The sequence below is a fragment of the Pinus tabuliformis genome, chromosome J (genome assembly GCF_031772625.1).
Source record: "Pinus tabuliformis cultivar Carrire ecotype Pingquan chromosome J, CPIR1, whole genome shotgun sequence".
Taxonomy (NCBI): Eukaryota; Viridiplantae; Streptophyta; class Pinopsida; order Pinales; family Pinaceae; genus Pinus; species Pinus tabuliformis.
In genome coordinates, this window is record NC_142295.1 from 1,182,936,433 (window position 1) to 1,182,959,423 (window position 22,991).

The 22,991-nt window shown below is 36.8% G+C and overlaps 2 protein-coding genes across 6 annotated transcripts in view; both read right to left on the bottom strand.

The window, feature by feature from the left end:
* Positions 1-22,991, bottom strand: part of LOC149231296 (16S rRNA processing protein RimM family) — a 429,419-nt gene that overhangs the window by 102,874 nt on the left and 303,554 nt on the right. For 4 of the 5 annotated variants that reach the window (XM_089379160.1, XM_089379158.1, XM_089379157.1 and 1 more), the window contains one exon: positions 6,432-6,545. The exons of the other annotated variant lie outside the window; for it this stretch is intronic. In XM_089379160.1, the coding sequence (XP_089235286.1) occupies positions 6,432-6,545 (114 nt within the window). The remainder of the gene's footprint in view (positions 1-6,431; positions 6,546-22,991) is intronic. 5 annotated transcript variants of the gene reach the window in all.
* LOC149231297 (receptor homology region, transmembrane domain- and RING domain-containing protein 2-like) lies at positions 13,615-14,159 on the bottom strand. The gene is made up of 2 exons (XM_089376887.1): positions 13,954-14,159; positions 13,615-13,765 (listed from the first exon to the last, which is right to left on the bottom strand). Exons 1-2 carry the CDS (start codon positions 14,157-14,159, stop codon positions 13,615-13,617), a joined length of 357 nt encoding a protein of 118 aa, XP_089233013.1.

Genomic DNA, 22,991 nt, shown 5'->3' on the forward strand with positions numbered 1-22,991 from the left:
CAGCCAGATCTAACGATTTAGCACAGAAAAATTAAATTTTTTTGAATTTTAAAGGAGGTACTAAGCTCAAAACCCTTCATGCATCACCCATAAAATTATCTTATGATAAGCTCGGGATCAAATTCAAATTGGGCTCTTCAGAAAACACGGACCGAGAGTTGGTTGGTTCAGCCGAGAACTTCCCCAAACGCCCGATGATCTAATAATCAAGGATTTTCCTGCAAAACTCAATTTAGCCGTCAACATAGAGCGAGAAAACGATAATAAAATTCAGATTTAATAGAGATACCTGCTATTATATTCAAAACTTAAATTACCATTCAAACCCCAGCGACTGAGCAAGATACTTGTACTCAAATCGTTCTTCAGAAAGCTATATCAATGGCCAGAAAGAAATATATGCATGAAAATAATACATCTTACAGCATTTCCATGAAGAGTAACACCAGCATGAGTTAACCCAAAGTCTTTCTTTATTGCTTGTAAAAAGATTACAAGGAAGAACTTTTCGCTTAATACATGATCAAAAGATCGGATCCAACTAACTGACAAATGACCTCCTATTTAACGATAAATCTTCCAACGGCTAGTTCGAGTGATCCTTGTCAAAATGATCTGGACCGTTGATGAGGATCAAAATTTTTTTTAATCTCATCCGTAAAAATTTTAAATATTGAAGAAATTTCGAAATTTTCAATTAAATGAATTTTAATAAATTTAAAAATTAAAATTTTGCATTTATTTCCTCAAAATTTTGACTTTGACTTAACCCCAGGGACCCAAGGCATAAAATTTAGCAAAATAATCAATTAACCTTAGTCCCTAGACCTGTTAAGATTTAATTTTAAAAAGATCCATGAATTTTACCTCTGGAAAAATTAAATTTACCTAGGACCTAGGACCTATGAGGGGATAAATTATTTTTCTAACCCTCAAGACACTTTACATCATGATTTTTACATTTTTTACATCTCAAGGGGGCAAACCCATTTGCAAAAGACCCTCACAGACTACCCATTTCTGCGACACAAATATAATCTAGCAGATCAAGCAATTTGTAATAAAATAACTTAATCAAATAGTTAGGATTATTCCCAAATCACTTTTACACGGACTCAATCTAGAACACTAGGACTCCCCTAAAATTCCAGTGACGAAATCCATTCCGGCTTTGAGGTAGGCTGAAGGAAAACTCTGCCGACCATCCGAGAATTAATCGATAAGACAAAAAACCTCCCGGAATGTAGATTGTTACCAAAAAACTAGGTTTATAGGTGATTACATATACGACACGGATCTGCTAAGATTATTTACATTATACACATGCAGACTGGGTTTACATTATAAGATGATTCTCAAGCTAACGACGATAGCTGGATGGCAAGAACACGTCGATCAGGCACTATCCCTTTTGCGAAAAAGGGGGTGTACTGCTATGGGTCATTGACACGTAGTGGTCAACAAGAGGCATTTAAAATTTAAAATTAACAATTACATTTGTGTTTGCTTCTTATGTGATGGGCAATTTTTAATTTTTTTCAAATTTTTTTGTGCCCTAGATTCAAATTCAAGTTCAAAGTTTCAAACAAAATGTCGAGGAATTTGGACCCTATGTGGGAATATGGTGAACCTAATCCTATACCTGACCGTGGGGGGGATCAATAGACAATATTTGTCTTGCAAGTTGTGTGGAAAGCATATGTCAAGGGGTGTCAACAAATTAACATTCCATTTGGGGAAAATTTCAGGGTAAAATAACTTTGCCATAATGTAACTCTGGAAATCATCTGGAAGACCATTAAATCGTTGCATGATAAAGAGAAGGGAAAAGACAAGAGGGCAACGGTAAAAATCCAACCTGTAGGGGCCTTAGGAGTGAGGGGAAGTGAGAGTGGTTCTTCAGCATGACATTCCACACGCACATGGCTCAACCCCTCAACTTTCTCATCTATTTTTGTTCGTAGAACCACACTTGGTGCACAACCTGGCATCAAATCAACACTTCAAAAAAAGGAAAAGGCAGAAGCTGACAGGATGGTCAATAAGTGTCTTCTATGGAGTGATGTTCCTTTCAACATTGCCAAGACCAACCCTAATGTTACTTGGGAGCGGGAGCGAAAGCGGGGAGCGAGAGCGAAAACGGGAGCGGGAGCGACATTTTCAGAAGCTCCCGGTTGAGGAGCGAATCCTGGAGCGTTTTTTATATAATATATATATATTTTATATTTTGATACATATATGTCAACAAAAACATGTAGAATAATGAATTATATATAAAAAACATAAAAAAACATAGATTGAACCATACAACAACAATCATCTAGAAGTTATAATCTTCATCAACCACGTCCACAAGTTAGTAACATAGTAACATACAACATATTGAGTCTCATGATTCATCAATCTTAAAGTTTCAAGCTTTCAAAATTCAATATATAACATTTATCATCATTGATCACCAAAGTTGTACTTGTAAGCTAAGTGTAACCATTACAACAAATAATATCTAACATGAAATGAAATGTTATAAAATGAAATGAAATGAAACAACTTTCAACTTTCATGAAGCATCATATTCATAAGTCACTACTAATGAGTTATAATTGCCAACTTCAAACTTAAATTGTCATATATTGTTTAAAAAAATATCATAATAAATATGAAAGAGACAATAGTTATAAAAGCTACTAGAAACTAGAAAAGAGAAGTAAATCTATTATCTATTTCTTATGCTTGGGCCTCTTGCCACCACGAGAAATGTCTAATTTTTTAGTCTTGTTGGAAAATCAGGATCTTTGTTATTAATATCACCCTCTAAGCATTAATATCCAGAGGTATCTTTGTCATTACCTCTGTATCTGTATAGGGATCTTTGTCATTAATATCACCCTCTAAGCATTAACATAAGATAGAACAAGCATAGCATGTCAAGTCAAGATTTTGTTTGAGTGATGCGTACATTTTTAGGAGGGTCATGATAGAAGAGTTCGACAACCAATGTCACTAACATCAAGGTACATAGAGGGATTGGTGCTCTTGATTAAATACGAGTTCCATACCCTAATACATGACAAAATTCAATGGAAACATTGCAATCCCCCAATCCTGAAATCCTGAAAAACTGATAAGTCTGCTGGATTTTGAATGAAATCTAAAATTCTACTTTCTCCATATGAAATCCAATGAGGTCGGAACCACTCTCAAACATCCTGAGTCATTTCATAGTAATGTTAAAAATTTAAGTAAAAGGATGAAAATGAATATTAAGGAAAATGTCACTTTTACTTTAAGAATTTAACATTACCATGAATAACATATCAATACTAGGGCCTAAACTTGATCATTAAGCTGCCCCACTCAAAAATTATTTGTTTCTTTCAAAAAAAAATTGCATTTCAAACATTACTACAAAAAAAAAATTGCAAAAAAGGCAAAACGCTCCTGAAATCGCTCCCGAAAAGGCAGGGAGCGAAATTTTTTTTAGGGAGCGCGCTCCCGACCCGCTCCCGAGTCACTCCCGCCCGGAGCGCGGATTGGGAGTGGGATCGAAGGGGAGGGGGCGCTCCCCAGCAACATAGACCAACCCATTCTACCAACCTATGTTTGATGTTGTTGTTGTTGTTGGCCTGGGGTACAAAGCCCCTACCTATGCAAAGTTGAGAGGGCCTCTTCTTCAAAATGAACAGGTTGATGGCACTACTAGATTAGAGGAGTTTAGGGCATCATGGGAACACATTGGATGCACAGTCATTTCAGATGGTTGGACTAACTAGAAGGGTAGGACCCTTCTTAACTTCTTGGTTAGTTGTCCCAAGGGGACAATGCTTATGAAATATGTTGATGCATCTGCACAAATTAAATATGCATGTTTATTATGTGAGTTGCTCGACACCTTCATTCAGGAAGTAGGTCCACAAAATGTTGTCCAAGTCATAATGGACAATACTGCAAATTATGTTTTTGCTGGCATGTTGCTTATGGAGAGGTATCCTAACTTGTTTTGGACACCATGTGCAGCTCATTGTATTGACTTGATGTTGGAGGATATAGGTAAGATTCCTTTTGTGAGGGATATTGTTGAATCGTCCAGGAGCATAACAAAATTTATATATAATCATGCATCTATGCTTAGTTTGATGAGAAGATTCATCAACAACAAAGACTTGGTGTGTCCTGCCATTACACGATTTGCCACTACTTTCATACCTCTTCGGTCTCAATTGAATTCTATGTGGGATATGAAGGGCATGTTTTTTTCACAAGATTGGTGTGCTTTATCTATTAGCAGCAAACCAGAGGGAGAGGGCATATGCAAACTAGTTTCATATGATCAAAGCTTTTGGGCAGGAGTGGAGGAGGTGTGTGCCATTTCAGAACCTTTGGTAAGGGTTCTTCAGTTGGTTGATGGAGATAAGCCCGCAATGGGCTACTTGTATAAGGCCATGGATAGGGCCAAAGAAGCCATTCGTGCCTATTATGAAGATAAGGGAGACGAGGGGTTTGAGAAACAACAGTTGGTATGGAAAGTGATTAATGAGTGATGGAACAATACCCCCTATCTCCTCATTCATGCAACAGGTATCTAACTCAACCCTGCATTTTTAACTCCTGTGATTTCAGATTTGATGTCGAGGTGATGGATGGATTCCTCACTTGTGTTGAGAGGATGGTGGCATTTGAGCAAGAACATGAATAAATTTCTAAAAAAATGGAGATATATAGAATGGCAGGTGGCACATTTGGTTTTACCGTGGCTATTAAGAATAGGAAAATCAAAATGCCAGGTAAGCTTCAGTTTGTTTCAACTTTCAAAATTCATAATTCATTGTCTCTTCCTAATTTGCTTCAAGTTTAGAATTTCAATGTTTCAACTTTTTTTTGTGTTTCTCATTTTTCTTTTAACTTGTAGATGCTTGGTGGACAAGCTATGGTGGCAAAGTACCCCATCTCCAAAAGCTTGCCATTCAAGTGCTCAACCAAACATGCAGTTCCTCTGGGTGTGAGCACAACTGGAGTGTATTTGACAAAATACACAGCAAAATGTGCAATAGGTAAAAAAAAATTGAACTAAATTTTTGAATTCATTTTATTATTTTTAATATTTAAATTTTCTAAGTACTAATTTATAATCATGACCCTAATACAGGTTGTTGTCACTTGTCCCAACACCTCAATGACATGGTGTATGTCTACTACAATCTCTGATTGTGGGTGAGACAACATCAAAAAACACCTGATGTGGAAGCCATCTCATTGGACAATATTGATACCACCACTGCATGGAGGGTTGAGACTAAGAGGCCTGCCATGGACTCGATCTCTAATTGGTTAGAGGTGGATCTAGAGGCACTAGAGGCAGAGGAGGTAGCAGCTGCAGGGGAGGAGAGCCAGAGGTAGAGGAGGAGGAGGAGAAGCAGGGTCAAGAGGCAAAGCCGGAGGAGGATGAGGAGGAGGAGGTACACCATCTAGGATGGGCAGCAGCAGAGGATAGAGGCCACCTCTTCTTTTTGCTTCTAGAGGACGACAAAGTCCATTTGTAGCTAAAAAGAACCAAAATACTTGGCATAAGATAATTAAGATAAAATAATTATATTAATGCCTGACGAATGACCACAGAAGTAGGTCAATGGGACTGAAGAGTACAACCAAAATGAATACAATGTGGGAGTGCAAGCAAAAAACTGTATAAAATATCCATTGTTTTTAATATTTATGTATTCAATAATTACATTCTTGATATATGTTTGCAATCTTTTTTATTGTAATTACATATTACATATATTTGTAGTCCTTTTCTGATTCATGTGCGTTCTAGAAACTTTTAACTTGCTAATTCCTAAAGTTCAGAATTCTGCTAAACATGCACCTGCAACCATGTTTTTTTCCTAACTTCAAAAGGAAGAACTTCAATCGACACCCACCTACAAAAAGCTATTCCATTTTCAGTAAGAAGCATTAAGATTAATTTACAGAAAACAGTTCCAATATTTTTAATCCCCTCACAAAATGGATCACCTCTTTTTTCCCTTGTATTATTAGGCTTATTTTAAAATGTATCTTTCATGTACAATGAAGTTGGGACTGCAAAGACAAATCCTTCCTCAAAACAAGCCATCATTCTTTCAACGTTATACGAACTTGAAAAATCAGATTGTCTTATGGAGTTCCATGCTCGGTAAGAGGCATAATGTTTAGGCAGAAGGATATCAGGTATTTGGTTGTTTTAAGTCTACTTTGAGGTCTGAACTTTTCATAATTAGGTTCCTATAATGATTCCCTTTTAGCACTGCAATCCTCACTGGTATTGGTTTCCAAGAAATAAAATGAAGCAAAAATAATTTATACCTAGGTTACAATATAACAAAGAAACTTGCAAAATAAAATAGTAGTTTATACTGAAAGAAATTCTGCAACCATTAAACCAATGCTACCTGCTCCTCTTCAAGGCCAAAATAGTCATGTTCCTCGAAAAGCAATTGGATAGATGGAATTTTATCTTCTGTAGCTGAAATAATGCAAGGAACTGAAAATTTTTCAACAGCAGCCTGTATTCACATATATTTTGCAAAACACCGTTAGAATCTAGCAGATGAGATTTAAACCTTGTATGCTCTTACATTTGCCATAAAACCATTAGCAGATTCCATACATAACTCCTCACTACCACCTTCGTTTCAAGAATATGGAATATGAGAAACTTGGTCTTTGAAACGAATTCCATCATAGAGATTTTATATGGAAACTATGAATAGAAATAAATCGCATTTGCTTCTATTAAGATAGGTAAATGATAAGACAATATGAAAAATGAGTATAAGTTTGAAAGAATAATTTCTTCTTTCTCTCTCATTTGCTATCTGTGTTATGATTTGCCCAATAAGCCTTAAGCCTTATCTGTGCCATCGTGTTATCCACAAGTCTTATATTACAACATTACATCATGTGCGGTTGAGATATTTACTCCATATTCCAGCCCAAGCCACAAGAGCTAACATGTCAGAGTCAGCCCCATAATCAAGATCCCTAATGTATTTTCTAAGAATATGATCTTTAAATCTTAGCAGCTATTTGAATAGCTAATTCAGTCTATGAAAAAACAAATTCCCTTGAGTAGCCCTTCTAACTTCAAAAGTACTTTTATATCAAAATAGATTAGAAAAACGAGAGTTTTCAATCCTAGTACAGACCAAAAGCGCCAACATACAGTCATGCACAAATCAGCTGCATGATTCACAACTAATCTGGTATGGTTTTAGTTCTTCAGAACATGAGATAAAGCAAAAGCTACCTTATATCAAGTTCAAGCTTTGGCCTAATTAAAAATTGCAGTTAATTAGATAGACACATAACTACCCTGTCCTCTTCAATGCTTTTGACTACCACTTTATCTGTCTGATTCTGACTACCACTTCTGCTTCAGAGGGAGCAAGATTGAGGTCACCGTGATTAAACATATCTGGGGGTACAGTTCTCAAGCCCTTGGCATTGTTTGAGACATGCATTTCAGCGCTGGCTCAGCAAAAGATACAACTCACTTTCCAAGCTTGAGCAGCAGTGTTTAATGATACAATTTCAAGGCCTTTTGGACACAATCCTCAAACCTATTGTACCTTATGGTTCTGAAATTTTGTATTATACCTAATATAATATAAATATTAAATCAAACCAAATTATATAATAATTAGTAATTACCATTAGGTAAAATCCCCAAGGTTATGACCTTTCATCATGACCCATCTCTTCGGCCCTTTAACTAAGAAATCCCGTTGTTCAATTTTAATCATCATGTTTCATATCAATCATATACTATCGTCTTTTGACATAATGTCTATTAGCCTTGTACTCTTTCACATAATCGTGATAGTGATGTCTACTTCATTAGGAAGAGGACGAATAAATACCAAAAGAGGGAAAAATGAATAATTAAATAAAATACATTTGGATCAGCAACAAGAGAAAAGTGAAATAATTCACCAACCATGAATGAACATGTTCATTACCTAAAAATATCCACCATAAGTAGGATAAAGGATTAAAATCAATTCATAACGATAACAATAAATGATGATTTACAAATGTGCATGATGTAAGTAAATATCATAGTTATCAAAACTGGAACTGATCAAGGGTTGAACCAAGAGCGACCAAAAAACTAGGTTGAAGAACTAGTCTACTGAAAATACATAAAATATGAAAAATATAGTAAAAAATATATATATTCATGTAAATCAATGTAAATCCAAACTATTAGACGCCAAATATGCAAAGTTTGCTCATGTATACAATATGTAAGCATGAATATAGATTATGGCATGATCTGCAATAATATGTGAAAGAAAATGCATAAACATTGAGGCTCTAAAAGGCCTCTGGAGTCCAAAAAACATCATGCTAAAACAAATAACTACATATCATCAAAAGCATCACCTATATTGGGGTCCTCATCATCAGTAGCATGCTCTAACACCTCTTATGTCCTCTGCATTCATCCTCTATGGACATTGCTAATAGTGCATAGTGCTACTTGTGGATCCAAGTCCATCTGCCCTATTGACCCTGCCTCTTACACCTACCTACAAGTTAGTGTGAAAAACATTCAACCCCACAAGGTGTGGCTGGTTGCATGGAACTCAAAGAAGGAGCTATCACACTAATCCTGACACTCTCCGTTTGAGCTATCTCCTAGGTTAGCTAAGGGGGGTTGTCCCTAATGAAAAGTTAAGTTAAAAGATATGAGTTTCTAGGAGAGTGTTATAGTGAAAATGGATTACTTTTAAGGATTTATGAGCAAATATCAAGTGAGCAACTTGAAATAACAATGTCAATCATTAATATGACAAAAACCATAAAACTAGTGCCTTATAAGGAATTTGTTCAACAATTTAAAAATATAATTACTCAAAGTAAAATGCAATGCTTTCAAAAGAGAAAGCAAAGCAACCCTAAAATGTAAACAAAAATTGTTAGCACAGGATATGTAAGATACAAAATGTTTTTGAGATAATACTCTTTATAAATCAAAACATGCGAAACTTATCTTGCCAAAACCCAAAAATTAGTAATCAACTTGGAAATGTAAAAGAAAGGAAGTGCTAAACCAAGACATCACTATGCAATTAGACTTGAAGCATGAAAAGAAAACATTTGTTTGAAAGGATTATAATATTTGCTTTTGTAATAGACTTTGCATATGAAAATTCAAACCATCAAGAGACAAGTAAAGTAAATATAATGGAAAGTGCTCTTGATTAATCTTATTAATTATCTCTACAACATGATTACAATTTAACTCTTCAATCATCAGACCTCACCCTCGCCCAAAGATATGAATCTCACAGTGAGGAGTCCATAGAGAAGTAGAGGATCCCTAAGATGTCTACTTCAACCAACTTATGTTGGAGGTAAAATTTTAATGAGGCTTGGGGCCTTCCTATATTAAAATGCCTAGATGAAATGCGTATGAATTGTTTCCCCAAAACAAAATAATGCTACATGCAAATGCTTCAAAGAGATTGATTTGCAATGCTTGAAACTGAAATAGTGTTCAACATAAGTTGTAATTATAACTTCAATTGGAGGAATAAAATTAGCTTACAAGTGTTGCATGCATCTCATCAATGAATTAAAATGATACAAGTAATTTGCTTGAAAGTAAAATTTGTTCCAAATAGACAATGACAATAAATTGTTCCAATATTCAAGATAACAATGTAGCATAAAAATGAAGCATGTATTCAAGTGCTCATGAAACAATTTACCAAGGTAAATGGAAACAAATCAAAGTTTGTTAAGAATATAAAATGCTTGCATGTAAAGGATGAATTGCCCAAAGTAAAGTGTAAGCTTGTAGCTTCAAGCAACAATGAGATAGAGAATGCAAAGCTCAAATGAAATTGTAACAAACTTTAACTTAATGAAATGTGATAGTGAGGTTGTGTTAATTCCCAATTAAAGTATACATGTAAGTGAATGAAGTATGAAAGCTTAAACCATGCAAATGTCAATCCACCCAAGAGAAACCTCCCTCTAAATAGGGAGACAGGATACCATGGGAGAAATCCCAAGCTCCCACAAGCAAATTAGATCTTTTATTAATATTACAACGAGAAGAGGGCCCCTCAAAATCCTCAACTAAACTTCAAGGAGAGTCTTCACAATAATTGCTTGAAACTTGGACACTAGACCTCCTTTCTTGAGAAAGTAATGACAAGATCTCACAAAACTTATGCAAGGGAAACAAGGTGTGAGTTTCCTCCAAATGTCCATGGCTTAGAGAGGAAATGGACAGCCCTCTAGTGAACTCAACTTGGCTAAAATAAGCCTCAAAAGGGCTCACGACATCCTTGGAAATCAAACCCCCAACATTTGACAAAGATCCTGCAAACACTTGTTAGATGTTGCGGGAGGTTGCTCTTCAAAATCTACCACACAAGAGTTAGCAAACAATCCAAACAATGACTGCAAAATAAGTTAAGTATTAATAAAAAAATCAACAAGATAAAATGTATATGTACAATTATGATTTACAAAAAGCTAAGCTAAAGAGTGAGAGTAAACTCTCGTCTTTGCTTAGCCATCTTCAAACTCTTAGATATCAAATGAACGAAATGAAGTACAATATTTTTTTAAAAGAGATTTAAATTTAAAAGTGCTTGGCTTGTGTACAAACTATGTACCAAAACCCCTACAAAACCACTTTGCAAGATAAGACTTTGAAGGCTCAAAGAACAAATGAGAGCTCCTTTAAGAATGTATCGAGAGTGGGTTGGTCTCTCCAAAGACTTCCCCTTACGCTTGATTTTGTGATCCCAACAAGATGTTCCCTCTACAAAACTCCAATCAAGAATTGGTTCCATATAGATTTAGTTATAAACAATGATAAGAAACTCTAGAGATTTATTTAAAACCAACTAGAGCATTCTATACCTAGAGCATACTTCTAAATCAAATGTCAATGCAAGATAGCTCTACATTAACAAATCTACAAGAGCATATGGAAACAAATTAGATCAAAGCATGAGTAAAAGGAATTATGCCAATGATCAACAATTCATCACACTTTTAAAGGAGGAACACCTCATGAATGAAACCCCAAAGTCTTTATTGATATTTTTGAAAGTGTACAAGGCATCAGCACTTCCCCAAGCACAATAGCTAGTAACAAAATGATACAAATGAGAGCTCAAGGCTCTATTATATAGAACTATGGGAGCCAATTTCAATGTAGAAGTGATTAAACAAGTGGCATGAGGTGACAATCTCAAAGAGAAGTTTGAATTTGTTGAATGGAGCTCTAATGCCAAGTGTAAAAATCGAATTTTGGCAAGTGGACATTATTTTTTTCTTCCCTTATGTGCCAAATTCGAATTTTATGATGGATGTCAAGTGTATATGGGTGGTAACCTATGTGGGGACAATTTCCCACAAAAATCTCCCCTAAATATTCTCCCAAATCCTCCCAAATGTGCATTAACTTTACAAATTCGAATTTCCAAGTAAGCAGCTTTCTCATTTAATACTAGAAATTCGATTTTATTTGAGCACATGCTTTCCTTGATTTTAGAAATCCACATCAATTCGGGACTTCACTTTAAGTCCTCCGTAATTTTCCACCTCATTTCCACAACTTTTAGCATGTGTGAATATTTATTTTTCTCCATTTATTTAATTTTTGACTTAATTAATAGACATATTTCCCACTAAACTTAGGAAAAGTGAGTTTTGAGGGTTCAAAACACATTTTTAACCCCTCAAAGTGTGTCATAGTTAAAACTTGAGGGTGAGAGGTGCAAATTTCATTAGGCATACCCCATACAACTTCTCTAGACATCACTTATTACATTACAAATACAGTTTTTATTGCAATTTCCACAGTGCGGAAAATCTAAAAATTAAAAAATGACTACCTAGACCTAACCAAATTACACGAAATTTTTGTGTGATCTAGTATGGTAATATACATCGACTCTAGACACTAATATGTGTTAGGGGATCAACCTTCAAACCATTGCCCCAGCTTTGGGGTAAAAAGTGAGTGAAAAACCCAGAAAATTATCCGCCTCTAAAAAATAAGGGATAATTAACTAGATAAAAAAAAACACTCCAAGGTGTACTCGTTTGTTGATTGAGTCACAACATCCTAGACCTGTTACAAACTCAAAACTCATCATTACTAGTATCACTTATTACAATTCCCCGCAGGGTGTGGAATCTGGATACAAGAAAGATGATGAGAAAATAGAAGTAGAGTTTAAAAACTCTGTTGACTAATGATATTTAATGATACAAGTGCCATTGATACATCCTTGCGCATGGAGTCTTCATACAATCATTAGGTGCCACTCCAGCGGTCAACACACCCTATCACTAACTCAAGTCATTACCCCTCTAATTTTGATGAAATCGGTTAATCCGTGAGTTAAAATAAGGAAAAAAGCTTAACAAGCCTAATCAATGGTTTTGGTGGGAGTGAAGGATACATTTTTACTAAAATCATAACAGATGGGTTCAATAGGGTACATAAATGGCTAGGTGTTCATGATTAAATCACAATCCCATACTCTCATACATGATAGAATCCAGGCTTGAAACATTGCAATCTTACCAGTCTTGAAATGTTGAAATATTAAAAACCATTAAGTCAACTAATAAATGGGATAAGAAATTAAATTTTCTTCATATGAAGTTTGATGAGGTTGGAACTGTTACTGCTGCAAATTGTGTGTTAATCTCATGAAAGCTCCAAAACACGGTGGACAATCCAAGTGGAAACTAGGAAGATCACCCATTGTCACCTTAGCGACCTACCTTGCCTCTTTATATTGGCTCTCCTCTGGCCTCAAGGGGTGCTCCCCTACAGATCACTAAAGACTTAAACAATATGGAGCAAGGTGATATCACAAGTAATCCAGTAACTGAAATGTTTTTTTAACAGAAAAAGGAAATGAGGGTGATGGAAGGATATGAAGACCAATGCCAATATTCAATAGGTGGGGTTGTGATCACAACCCCCTCTTTGTCGGTGCTTCCCTTAGGACTGGATGGGTGAGGAGTTGGGGAGTGAAACTATCCCACTCAAATCAGTCTAGACTAACCAAGGGACTTGGCTTCACTAGGAGGACCTACTCATTCCAGATGCCCCAACCACTATACCAATATCCCACACTAAGGTTGAAGATTCCCCCTACAAGGCTTGTTCAGCGAATCAGCACAATAGTATGTCTTCCTGATCGAAATTAAGGGAAAGATGAAGACCCTAGAGCCTAGACCTCCCCTTCCAAGTGACCATCTATCCCTCAAATGGATTGATAGACCAGAATTGTGATCACCAAATTATACATGTAAATTGGTCTTTAAAGCACAAATTATAGGTGAAAGTTGGGAAGAAAAGGAATACAAGAATCAACCAGAAATACCAATAAACCAAGAAAAAATCATTCAGTCCCCAGTGAGGGGAATACTCCCACTCTCCAACCATGTACTTCCATCAGGTACCTCTTCCCCATGAGCATTTGGTCCCTCCAATTTCCATCTCTGGCCATAGCTTATTCTGATCCACTGAAACCCATCCCTCACACTTCATGTCTACCATAATTCTGTCCTGGATATGAAGTATTATGTCCCGGCTGTATAGTCTTCAAGACATATAGCACAGGTTTCTGATGTATAGTTGTTGCAAGCAACAGAAATGAATATCAGGCTTGGTAATGCTTTCACTTGCAGAAAACCCATGCCATTTAACTCATCAAGACACAGGAGTCCATGTCTAGATTGTTTGATCCAATACAAGATGCACATTACAAGCATAACAGCCATGACAACTGGTGGGGCAAAACAAATTACCATGATATGTTCCTGAGGGAGGGATTAATCCAACATTCCATCTTTGAATCTCCAGCATATTTTAAAAGAACATGACCTACTGCCTCAAACACTGCATATATTGCAATTCACTTGGAATTTCCATTCATTGAAACCAAGTCATTGCTACCAACATCTTGTGCAATTTGAACTTTTATCTCAAAGCTGCATTTACCTGTTCCAATCAATACAAATGGTGAGTTTGCACCTTCTCCTGACACATCTTTGTTTGAAAGCTGTGAACATGCATCATATAGTTCTGCTACGTGGAGCATCCCACAGATTCCTGACCCTTTCATTTCTAGAACTTGCCATCTGTTGTGAAAGGCTACAGTATATACGGTGACAGGGAAGAGACCCAAAAGTAAAATAAAAAAACTGGGAATTGTAAGAAATTCCAGTCAAATCTTGCAATACTTCAATACAAGTCCAAAAATATCTGCATCTATAGATCATTCAAAAAAGATCTGCATGTTGACAAAATGCATTATCTTTGACCAAGAGAGGGAAAAGAGCACCCTTCAGCAATAACTTCAATCCAAACACCACTATCAACAATTTCTTCTAATTACTACAGCAGCTGCTGGAAGCCACAAAAAACGCACTTATGATCCCATAATTTCAGCAATTAATTTTTTGCACCCAACATATAAACCCTGTAAGCCCACAAAAGAAGATATTTGATAGAAACATAACCAAGTGAATCTTGCAAAACTATCTCTACTATCTCTACCACCTATTCATATTCAGTGCCTAGAAAAGCAAGTGGAAAAGTTTACTGAAGGTACCCCTGTTGGAAGGAGGGGGAACAGGAACCACTTTCAATCACCCTGGAACTATTAATTGTTATGTTAAAAATTTAAGTAAAAAGACAGAAAAGAAAAGACAAAGGACAAAGTCAACTTTTACTTTAAGAATTTAATATTACCAATGATGGTTGATTTGTCTTATTTCTCTTCTATTTCTTGTTTTTCCCCTAAAATAGTGTGTTGTTAGATTTGTGGATTGGGGTACAATTTAGGTTGGAAACGGCCCACTTCAGAACTGAACCTACTTGCTGATCCAATCCACAAGTTGGTTAAAGCTCCTCTAAGGGTGACCCGATCTAGACAAAACAGTTCTAATAATACTTACAGTGAATAGTCTCATACATGAATAGTTATGACCTTTGGGCCATTAATTATTCCTAGTGTTTATCAATATATGTTCCAACATGAGAGATGGAGCAAAGGTACCGGCATCTCAATTGGAGGAATGGTTCAATTCTGTAGCATGTTGGCAGAAATTTCTAGATAAATAGATAATATAGCAGCAAGAATTCTTGTCAACCCCACCAAGCTTACCTCAGTTTGAACAGAAGAAAATTTATTAGATGGAATCAAGTAAAAAGTTATTGGAAAGACATGAACAAGATAGTAAGGGAAGATATAAGAGAACTACTCAAACATTGTATTCAGTATTTACATAATGCCATATATATATATATATAAAGTAGAGCTACCCGGAAAAAGCATCTTCCCACCTTTAGAGCATTAGACACTTTTGGGCCTCATATCAACCTAATCTCTCTATCAAATAATTCACATAGACAAAAGAGGTAATCTATAGAATAGGTTCCACACGTTGACAAAGCTACCCTAAAAAGTGACATTGAAACACCAACAAATGAATAAAACTTATCCTTCAAGTGTACGATAATTGAATATTCTACAGCATATAAACACAATTGAAGAGCAAAACAAGACCGTAGAACAAAATAGATCAACACCTTACTTCTTCATCAATCTTCAAGCTTGATACACAAGAGAGTGTGAAAATTATATTGCAGTCACTGGTAATTATTCTTCTACCTTTAAAGATTATTTGTCTTATGTCAATTCGCTTACGGCAAATACTGAACAAAAACACAACTGCAATTTCACCATAGTAAATCATAGGAACTAAGAAAATAAAACACACATAAAAATTGGACACCGATATTTTTGGACAAAATAGTCCCTAAAAAACCCCAGTGTGGGGAAAACCAATTTTGCAAATGAGGGTTTTATTATTTCTTCAGCAAATTGAGAATACATAAACTACTTTCCTTTTACTGGCAAAGCTCTGGGAATTTAATGGATCTTCACTCGTTACCAAATCGAACTAGGAAATCAAGAATCTTCCTTGGAAAATCAACTCAACCTCTCCTAGGCAATCTACATTTCCTCCAGCAACTCGCACTGGCAAACTGAAAATTCGAATTAGCCATCCAAAAACTCGTATTTCCTCTAAGAAATCAATCTCGTGAGTAATATTGCCTCCAGCAACTCGACTAATCCACTTGCACTACCTCCAGAATATTGTTCTGACAGCTGGAAACAAAAATGAGTCTTCGGCAACTCATGTTGGATAAATTGCCTACTCACACTACCTAACTTGGCCTTCCTGTTGCAGAATAATTCGACCTACGCTTAGCTCTCGGCAAATTATAATCACTGTGAAGAAATTCTCCAACAAATCTCTCCTCAATTTCTCTTGTTGAAACCCTACTGCTGGTGTCTCCCACGCTATCACTATGCCCTTGTTATCACTGCAAATTTGTTCACTTGAACTGTTCGAATGATGTCCAAAGGCCCGTCGATCTCCTCTTATAATCTCTCGCTAACAAATCAACAACCATGATCTAACTCCAATCAATGGTTAAGACCATCTTAACTTCATAAAATCACTTTTCTAGAAGCTACTAGAGAAAAATCAATTTGTCTTCATTAATCCCGATTAATTAACCCATTTCCCGAAGTTCGACATAGGAAACTAATTAAAAATGGTTAATTAAATTTATTTAAGACATTTTCACTTAGAAACTTTTTTTGGATATTGGAGATAATTAATCCACTTGTGTTCCTAGCCTCATAGACGCCATTTAATTTTTAAGACAAGAACACATGTCCGAGCTACAAAAACTAGCACTTCCTCTTAGCAAGGAAGGTGTTCTCCACAACTCCCAACTTATCCCTGAAGAAAACAAACTTTGCTTTACCCAAGGCCTTCGCCAGAATACCTACAACTTGTTGTTCTATGGAAACATATGGTAGCCAAACTGATCCACGTTGTACACAGTCCCTGATGAAATGGGATTTGATGTCAATGTATTTCGACTTATCATGAAACACTGGATTCTCAGAGAACTTGATGAAATTTTGATTATGACAGTAGATATTGGTCAACTCCAGGCTCGAACCAAATAATGCCAATAGCATCTTTTGTAGCCATATAGCCTCACGTGTAGCCATGCTTGTTGCCATGTATTCTTCTTCTACGGAACTCAGTGCCACGAACTTTTGATTCTTGTTGTACCAAGAGACAACCCCTGATCCAATGTTGAAGCAACATCCTGAAGTGCTTTTTTGGTCCACTGCACTACCTACACAGTTTGCATATGTATACCCTATCAACCTGACACCATCGCCTCAAGTATATCTCAACCCATACTCGATTGTACCTCATAGATATCGTAGCACATGCTTCGTTGTTGTCCAATGCACACTCTTCGGTTCAACCATGAACTCACTAAGAGTGTTGGCCGCAAAGAAAATTCCTAGCCTAGTGTTGACCAGATACATAAGAGAGCCAATAAGTTATCTATACAAGGTGGGGTCCATTACTTACTGCTCTGACGCATCTATCTTCCTCAAATTGGTAATCATAGGTGTAGACATGGGTCTACAATCCACCATCCTAAATTTCTTCAAGATCTCCATAGCATACCTTCCTTGCCCAAGGAAGATCTCCCCATTTGTCTTCCATACCTCCAGACCTAGAAAATAATGCATCAGCCCCAAATCCTTCATCTCGAACTTTGCTACCAATCCCTCTTGCAGTCCTCTATGAGTCCTGGTGACCCAATCAAAAACAAATCATCCACATATAACACGAGAATGAGAGGCTTACCTCCTACCATCAAATAGTAGAGGTTTGAGTCTGCCCCACTCTTCAGAAGCCCATCTACTGCAAGTAACTATCAATCTAACCATACCATGCTACGTGAGCTTCCTTGAGTTTGTATAGCACTCTCTTTAATCTACATACATGGGTATCCCTCCCATGCGTCTGAAATCCCTTTGGTTGTTCGATGTACACCTCCTCTTCTATTACTCCATTCAGAAAAGTCATTTTGACATCCAGCTGATGAATTTGCCATCCCATCTATGCTGCTAGTGAGATCACATCCCTGATGGAAGTGTATCTAGCCATTGGAGGGAATGTCTCCTCATATTCTATTCCCTCCCTCTAAGCAAATCCTTTGGCCATGAACCTAGCCTTGTACTACTCCACACTGCCATCTACAGCGTGTTTGATCTTGTAGATCCATCAGGAACCAACCACTGCCCTATCCAACAGTCTAGGTATGACCTCCCACACATCAATGATGGATTTGTACTACTCCACCATTGCATCCTGCCACACCTAATGTTGTGCAACCTCCTGATAACTGGAAGGCTCACTGTCAATGAGCTCACTCATCAATGCCTTATACCTCGAATACCTTTATGGGTGTCTCCTGTCCCTGGTGCTCGATCTAGTAGATCCCACAAACTCCTGCGCATCTCTCAATGTATGTAGAAAAACTTTGTTTTTTTCACACTAGTGGTGGGTGGAGCTTTATTCTCCTCATTCTGTTGTTGTTGCTCCACCTGCTATGAACTCTCCTTTGCACCTGTACCTACACCTATACTGCTCATTGTACTCATGCTAGCGCCCTGAGCCTGACATCCTTGTTCATCCCTTGGAGATTTTGCTGGCTCACTTTAACCAACCATTGGCAACTTGCAAGATCTCTTGACGGCTTTCTCCTCCTAGAACTTTACATTTCGTCTCATGATAATCTTCCTGCTACCTAGAATGTAGATCCTGTATGTCTTGAACATTTCACTGTAACCAACGAAATATCCCTTCTCTGCAATGGAATCCAACTTGGTGCACTTTTCATCTGGAATGTGACAATAAGCTATACTACCAAAAATCCTGAAGCGTCCAAATTCTGGCTTCTTTCCTGTAAATGTCCCCTCAAGTGTCATCTTCCCCAACGCCTTGTGTGGGACCCTGTTTTGAATGTATATTGTTGTATTGCATGCCTCTGCCCAGAGAAATATAGGCATGTCCTGGTCATATAACATCGCCCTCATTGCTCCAACAATCATCCTGTTCTTTCTTTCAACAACCCCATTTTGTTGTGAGTCGTCATGTTCTTTCTTTCTACAACCCCATTCTGCTATGGGTTGTATGAAGTTGTCCACTCTCTCTTGATTCCTTCCTTTGCACAGAATTCCTTGAAGGGTTTCTCAATGTACTCACCTCCATTATCTATCCGAAGAACCTTTATCTTCCTTCCTATCAAGTTCTCCACAAGAGCCTTAAACTCTTGGAAGTGACTGAAGACGTTGTCCCTTGTCTTCAAGAATTAAATCCAAGTCTTCCCAGAGAAGTCATAAATGAAGGTCACGAAATACTCATAACCCCTAAGAGATTTTGTAGACAACGGGACACGTATATTAGAATGTATCAAATCTAGCACACCATTGGCTCTACTGTCACTCCTTGGAAATGTTGCCTTCGCAATTTCCCAAGCACACACCCTTTGCACATGTCATTGTGTTCCATGCTTATTTCTAGAACCCCTATCACAGTCTCTCTAAGCAATTTGAGTGCTCCATGATGGATATGTCCCATCCTCCTATGCCATAATTTTCCCATATATCTGCTATTGTTGAAGCTCACTAGTGCCTTTGGAGCATCCAACTGCAACCTGTATAACTTGTTGCTTCTCACCCTAATCTCTTTCACTAACTTCCAATCCTGGTGCTTTATGTACACCTTATTTCCTCGAAAGTGGACATCATATCCCTTATCCTGAAGAAAAAAACTAAAATCAGGTTCATTCCTAAACCTGGCACATGTAGCACATTTGTAACACAAGTATTCTTGCCTAACTCCCTTTGAAATGTAACTATCCCCTTCCTAGTTAGAGTGCACTTGGACTTATTTCCCATCTAAATCTAGAAGCCCATCTCCTCTTCTTGGTAACTTGAGAATTATTCTCTAACCTTGTCATGTGACATGACGCTCCACTATCGATATACTAGACCCCTGTGGAGGTAGAGCTAGATAAGCAAGCTTTGCGAACGAACTCATCCTCAAGTCTTGAAGATAGCTCATCAATATCCGTTGAAGCTATTGTCTATTGCTTCTTCTTCTTATCGCCCTTCTTTCTATTCGAACAATGACTTACATATTGTCCTTGCTGACTGCATCCAAAACACTTGATTTTACTCAAGTCCTTCTTGTTGAATGGTGTTGTCATTGATGCCAACGTCAATGCTTCAATGCTTTTAGTATATGTCCATAAATCACATTAATTGGAAGAATCAATGGATATGATGTCCTAGAAGCCCTAATGCTTGATCATATTGCCCCGCACTTGTTGAATAATTTGAGGATGAAGATTAGTGTTTATGCCAGATAGACCATCTTCATTTGATAGTCCTCATCGTGTTGATTCCAAAGGTAGGTGGCATGCCCTGTAACTCCTCACAGTTGAGGAGATATGCTTGATTGAATTTTGTGCCCCAAAAATTGGTCAAGGTCACCAAAAATGAAAGGATAAGGGGGGCAGCTTGATGACTGGTTTATTAGTAGTATTTATTTTCAAGCAAATTAAATTATATTATGATGAGCCTTTTCCAGCAAAATTCGACTTGTAAAAGTAGAGGGAAAATTAATTAAAAGGTTTGATTAATCATAAAATCTTGGAGATTAAGTCAGTTTCGGTGAAAATTTCACCACTGAAATTCTATCGCAACAACTAGAATTAATTCTTCTAACTATTAATTAATTTGGAAGTTTATTGCTACGGCAACAAGGAATTAATCACACTGCAATCTTCACAAACAAACAAAAATGCTGCGGAAGATAAACTGGAATCTGAGAAAATACTAGCACACACACTCATAAAATATGACAGTTAATTTTGGAAAAAAGTCCCCGGAAAAACCCAACTTGGGAAAACCAGTGCAGCAACTAAGGGTTTTTATTATTAAGCAACAGTGAGAAAATTCAGAGTACAATAAATATCATCAAACTAGTAAATCTTTCCAAGAGAAATATTGGCAAAAATTCTCTGAGGCAAATTACCCTCTCTTCGAGCAATCTCGTTGTCAGACCTCTAAAAACCTAGTCATCCAACCAACTTTGTGCAAGCCCTGCGTCACCCTAGCGCAATCCCTCACATGCTTTGCCTGAATCAGCTGCCAATCTAGTCGTCCTGTCTGCTGCTAACTGAGAAACTGTCTCTCTGGCACTCTAGAAAATATTCCCAACCTCTGGAACTGAGAATGAACTCTTCTTCAGTTGGATCGAATTGCCCTCTAAAGGCTCTACGTTACCTCTACCCAACCTCCTAGATAAATCTCGACCTCCTCTTTTTGACTCTCTAGAACTAGAAAAATTCCTCTGAACACACTATCTCTACCCCTCTCTGCTTCCCTTCTCTGGTTCGAACTTTTCCACCAACTGTTGCTGCTCTCTGGAAAATCGAACAGACCAAGGAAAACCGATCTCAAGTGTCACAAGTGTATTCCTCCATCCACCCATCAACTTCTTCTTATAATCTCATTGTGAGACTCCAATGGCCAAGATTAAATCTTAATCAATGGCTGAGATTATTTCCCAGTGGATCTGTGTGAGTTCACTTTTCTCAATTAGCACTTATTAATTAACCAATTTTCCTAAGTTTAGACTTAGAAAATATTTAAAAATTGGTTAATAATCTAATTGAGACACTTCTAGGTGGAATTTCTACAATCGATTTCTAGGTTATGGAGAACTCCTGTGTTTTAGCCTCTCCAAAAAGTCTTGAGACTAGAACACCTATGATGCTACAAAAACTAACAATTTCAAAGGGGGCTCAGATTTTGGCTCCAAAACACTGAGTTTTGAAATTCAAATTTTGTTAGGTCACCATGTCGGCTTCCCCCTTCGACTACTATAAATATGGACGTGTTCGCCCTCCAAAGAGAGATTAACAAGCTCATATTTTGAATTTTCTCTGTGATCACTGCGGCCTTTGAGTAGTCATGCCTAGCTGGAAGAAGAGGGTCGAATTTGGAGAAATATTTGGGTTTTCAACTTTTCTGTGGTTAAAGGATTTTCGCTGATCTTTTGAGGCCCATTCCAAGTTCTTTCTAAGGCAAATATGTAGTATGTTATGAGGCATTTTTCGTAAGTTTCTGAGGCAGAAATATCTAAGGTTTTTCGGCCCTCCAAGGCCACATCTTTGCGGCCTTCCTGAGGCTTCAATTCAAGGTTTTGTGGCATCATATGTTGATTATCTGAGGAAAAATTTTTCGTTGATTCCTCAGGTATATGTGAAATTTCCACGAATGCAATAAGCTAGAGTTTAATCTTCTATCTACTACAGATTAATTATCTTCTGAATTATACTTCGGCAAATAACGATTAAATTACTATTGCATTCTTCATAGATAAAACACTAAGGAATATAAAACTGGAACTGAGAAAATATGTACACACACAAAATATAACAATGTTGTTTTTAGACAAATGTCCCCCGAAAAACCCCGAAGGGAAAACTAGTTCAGCAAAGGGTTTTATTATTATCTTTAGCAAATTCAAGAGTAAAATAATCTGTTTGCCTTTCTAGCAAAGCTCCGACAATGTCTACTAGCAAAGTAAACTGCAAGATGTAACGAACAAAGTCCGTACTTGCTTTGATACCAATGTTATGAACAAAGTTCATAAATGCAACAGAATACTCAGAAGATCTGAAATATATAAATATCCATGATAGGAAAAATATATTTAGATAGAAATGTAAAGAAGATATGAGATGATGATTGTTACAAATGAGGGGGTTTGCTTATATACTTGAGTAGGTTCCCTTTCATGACTGGTCATGTCATTAGAGACCTGCCTCTTGAGTAAATAGTTATTGTTTAATTAACAATTATTACATTTAACATTTATTATTTATTATTTATTATTTATTATTTATTATTTATTATTTATTTATATATTTATATATTTATATTTTTATATATATTTTAATCATAACATTGCCTTTGTCTTCAAAAAGC